At 49.5% G+C, this 4790-nt stretch overlaps 1 protein-coding gene across 1 annotated transcript; it reads left to right on the top strand.

Annotated features, from left to right (window-relative positions):
- Positions 1–429: 429 nt before the first annotated feature.
- Positions 430–1110, top strand: ATP6V1E2 (ATPase H+ transporting V1 subunit E2; the record flags this gene model as incomplete). The annotated part of the gene is made up of 1 exon (XM_080915080.1): positions 430–1110. The coding sequence occupies one exon, from the start codon at positions 430–432 to the stop codon at positions 1108–1110; it is 681 nt and encodes a 226-aa protein (XP_080771206.1).
- Positions 1111–4790: the final 3680 nt, after the last annotated feature.

The raw sequence follows: 4790 nt of genomic DNA, 5'->3' as shown, positions 1-4790 counted from the left end.
TTCTTTACGCTTAGGTATGTGTTTGGCATTTCCACTCCATTGACTTCATATCTGAGTTTTGGGTCATCACTGCTTAGAGAGCTCTGGACCAGAATGGCCCCGACTTGCTGCTATTTTGAGTCTTGGGTCAACACTGCTTTTGGATGACAACTCTGCTATTGGATGACAAAGAGTGAGCAGGGTCAGGGTGGCGCAGGTGGAAGCTTCGCTTTCTGCAAATCACCTTCTGCCTCTGGATTAACTTATCTACAAACTGAGGGCCGTGGGGATAGTTTCTGCTCTCCTCCCTTCAAACTCTGACTTCCACCTTTCTCTTCTGTGCAGCGCACAGGGAGGGAGCGGACGTTAGCGATACTCTGGAAACTGTTCTACACTGAAGACACCAGAAGGTCCACGGACCCTCCCTCTGTCCCATTTCTGCGAGTAGCTATGGCCCTGACTGACATAGATGTGCAGAAACAGATCAAGCACATGATGGCGTTCATCGAGCAGGAAGCCAACGAGAAGGCAGAGGAGATAGACGCCAAGGCAGAGGAAGAGTTCAACATTGAGAAAGGCCGGCTGGTGCAGACCCAGAGGCTGAAGATCATGGATTATTTTGAGAAGAAGGAGAAACAGATAGAGCAGCAGAAAAAAATCCAGCTGTCCACCATGAGAAACCAGGCTCGGATCACAGTCCTCAGAGCCCGAGACAATCTCATCCTGGAACTTCTCAAAGACGCGAAGATGAGACTCAGCAGAATTGTGTCGGATGAAGAGATCTACCAGGATCTGCTCGATAAACTGGTTCTCCAAGCCTTGCTCCGGCTGCTGGAGCCTGTGATGATTGTCCGATGCAGGCCACAGGACCTCCACCTGGTGGAGTCTGCGGTCCTAAGAGCCATCCCTCAGTACATGATGCTCTGCCAGAAACATTTGGAGGTCCAGGTTGATCAAGTTGAATACTTGGCTTCTAATGCTGCTGGAGGGGTGGAGGTTTACAGCAGTGATCAGAAAATAAAGGTTTCCAATACCCTGGAGAGTCGACTGAATCTCGCAGCCCTGCAAAAGATGCCAGAGATTCGAAGGACTTTGTTTGGTGATAATGCCAACAGAAAGTTCTTCATATAGGCTCTTGGAAGGGAAGCCTGTGTTGAACTGCAAAAGTCTAAGTCATTTGGTCAAAGGGAACTTGGGGGGGGGTTATCTTCTGTCCCTTCTCTACAGTCATTTCCTACGTTTGAATAGCTAAGAACGTTACACATTGCTAACTTTTGAATAAATCCCAAATTATGTGCAGAAATCAAATTATGTGCATTTCATCTGTCTTGACCATTTCTGGGGCATTTCAAAGTCTGGGATGAAGATGTATCTGTCAGCTTTGCCTTAGGTGAGATGTAAATTGTACCTTTGACCTAGGCGTCTGAAGCTCTAAGCTTACTCAAATATGAAGTGTGGTTTCCCTCTTGTTTCAGGTGTAGTAACTTGGGACAATGGTATTTAATGAGGGTCAGCATCATGAATGTGAAAACCCCCAGGCAATCAGAAACTGCACCTGCAGTTTAACGTCCCTGTAGCCACTGCCTTGAGATTCCTGCTGACATCTCTGGAGCTGTGTTGTGCGGGAGAGGTGGCAGTGGGTATGTACCGTGGGTCTGGAGCCTCGGTTCATGCACGCTACTGATTCCAGAAGCCCACCCGTATTCCTGAAACTTGTTCTTGGCCCGTCTCTCCATCTCCCCGGTGCTCCGAAGCCCAGCCTTCTTCTACATTACCAGTTAACATTGCCACCCCTCTGAGCCTGCGTGCGCGCTGGTTGGAGGAAGGCGTGCAGGTTCTACGGTGTTCAGAGGTTACAGTGGGAGACTGATCTCAGCTCAGGCTCAGTGTGTAGCTTTTGAGGCTGATGGGAAAAAGAACCCAGAAGCTGTCAAAGTATCAGGTATCAAGAATTGAGGCAGAATCCTCAGGAATGTCTGAGGGTGTGCCTGGGGCCTGCAGAGAGCCCTACACCTGCTTGGAGCATTCCCTTGGACAGTCGAATTTGGGCTATCTCTCCCAACAGCTTGAAGTACTTTCTGGGAGAAGCCAAGAAATAGATCGTGGTCATTTTTGTCTACACACGTGCATTATGTAGTGTAAAGTGAATGGTGGAGCTGGAGATAGAAATAGTCCCGTAGGTAAGAACACTCGGTGCTCTTTCAGAGAACCTGAGTTCAGTTCCCAAGATCTGCACGGTGGCTTGTAACTACTCATCTCTAACTCATCATCTAGTTCCAGAGGTTCCCATTCATTACAGCCTTTGCAGGCATCAGGCTCACGTGTGGTACACACATAATACACACACACACACACACACACACACACACACACACACACACACACGAGGCAAACACTCCTAAATGAATAGCAAAATCTATGTTGGGTTTTCTTTATTCAGGAAGACATTAAAGAGTAAACAAACACAAAAAGCAGAGAAATTAAGACAGGAAGCCCTTCCGACAGCGGCACACTTTCTTCCCCTGCCTTTAGGCAAAGGCTCCTTCACTTTTAGTTTACTCTGGAGCCCACACATTTCGTATTTAGTTCTGTGTGACTATGTATGCTTTCAGGCTGAATCTGTGTCTGAGTTCGTGCCATTGACTAAAGGGTTTGGAACAGAGGAAACTCCAAACAACTTCCTGGAGTCGGTGCTTATGCCTGGTTAGAACCATGTACTGAATAGAAGGCTGGAACGCCTCGCAGGACCCAGAGGCAGAAATCCCATGGGGCCTCGGGAAAGGGCTGGGATTAAGGCTCACAAGCCACTCAAATCTTTTATTTCCTAAGTCCCATCTCCATGTCTCCATGTTTTGCCAAATTCTCTCTCTCACAGAGTCGATATGCTACACATTGCTCCTTCTCTTCCTCCCCTTCTTCTTCCTCCTTGCCCTCTCTGCCTATGGTTCCAGTACAACCCCTTCATGTCCCTTCAGCAATACAAAAAGGCGATGTTTAATCAAGCCCTGGCTTTTCCTCAGTTCCCAGTCACAGGACCTCGTCCCCTTGAGGGGTCAGCACAATATGGCCTTTATGTGCTAGACCCCATTTTCCCACCGGTCTCTTCTACACACCGCCTTCCAGACAGGGGTCCTCTTACTTCTTCGTGGCCCTGCTGCTTGTGGCTTTTGCATCTGGCGTTGGGCAACATAGGAGGCTCATGAATGTTCTGGGTGTGGGACTCCAGGGTCTCTTCAGAGAAGGAGCGGGAAAGGCATCTCTGGGGTATTTCAGAATCAGAGCTTGACAAAAACATCCTTCTCCACTGGCTGTATGTCACGGAGCTGCTGAAGTTAAGGCAGACTGTGCATGTCTCGTGCCTCGCTTCTTCCTGATGTATCTGGGGGTTTCTGCGTGTCTTCTCTCCATGGGCATAGCTTTACTTTGCACCTGTGTGCACAGAGCAGGACTGTCTGAAAGGCCTGTGCCTGACCAGTGTTCTCCACACGTGCTGTGGGAAATGCACATTTCAGCCTTTGAATCTGCATGGCTTTAACACTAACCTGACACCGCTTCTCCATGCAGTGGAGTTCCCAGCTCTGTGCCCTCCTCCAGGGTCTTTGCTTTGGGAGTGCTCATGCATTTTGTAGGCAGGTGGGTGGGCCCTCTTCATTAGCAGTCGCATCCTACCCCAAAGAACGTGTGTCCTTGGAGCAAACTTAGGAAGCCCACAGTCAGATGCAGCTCTTCCTTCATGCTCCCTTCATTAGCGCCTCCTCCTGAGGTGTCAGGCAAACTGCTCGCTTCAGGGCAGAGAGGCTAAGCCTGAAGTGGCATGTGTACTGTCACCAGCAGCTCCTGCCACCACCACACAGATGTGTGCATCATCAACAGTTAGGCCTGTCATCAGGCAGAGGAGGAAAACACTCTCAGCTTTGCTTCCCGGAGAGCAGCAGACAGAGATGGGTGGGTGAGGCCAGTCCAGAGAAAGCTGGGAGACCAGACCTGCAACAACGAAGACACAGTAGGGCTCTGGCCTGACTGTAAAGTCATTGGGACCTTAGAAATGGGCCACTGGATTATTCTGGACCCAACCACAGCCCTACTGGCACCTCTGAAGAGCACCTCGCTTGACTGCCTGGGGACACTGCTCTTTACCCTCCCCAGGCTTTCCCCAGAGTACACTTTAGTACACTTTACTTTCACCTCAGATCCTTCCTCTGGTTACCCTCACTTCTGACAGAAAGGCAGCTCAGGTTACCTTCCCCCAACACTGCCCCTAGTTTCTGTTGTAAAGCAAAAGGAAACCCTGGCTTTCTAGCTCACAGGACTTATCCTGCAGGGTGGGCCCTCTCTTATGGGAAGACGGGGTACTTCTGCCTGAAGACACAGCAAAAGGGGGACCCCTAGGCTCTACAATGCAGGCCTTCTACTCTTTGCCTACATCCTTTGCCATCTTCTGAGAGAGATGAGTGTGAACTCTTTCATAACTCAGCAATAAGCCTATGGAGGGTGGTGCTGGGTTCATCCTGGAGGCTTCCAAACCAGTGAAGACTTGTCCTGGAGGTTATATGAGGCTCAGAGGTCTAGGACATCCAGCAAGCTGAAGGTCTGCTTGAGTCTGAAGTCCCGAGGGAGTAAGGATGCAGTCTGGTCAGGGTCACAACCTGCTGATACCTACCTGCTGATAACCTGAGACCAAGAATAAGTCTTTTTTCTTTCTTTCTTTTTTTTTAAATAAAACACACTGTGTAGGAGTTGAGAGACTTGGTGGCCAGCGGGTCAGAAATGTCAGCAACTACAAAGCCATAGCTGGCACCACAGAGAGACCT

Source organism: Micromys minutus, assembly GCF_963924665.1.
Source record: "Micromys minutus genome assembly, chromosome: 3".
Taxonomy (NCBI): Eukaryota; Metazoa; Chordata; class Mammalia; order Rodentia; family Muridae; genus Micromys; species Micromys minutus.
This window is presented reverse-complemented; position numbering and strand designations above follow the sequence as displayed.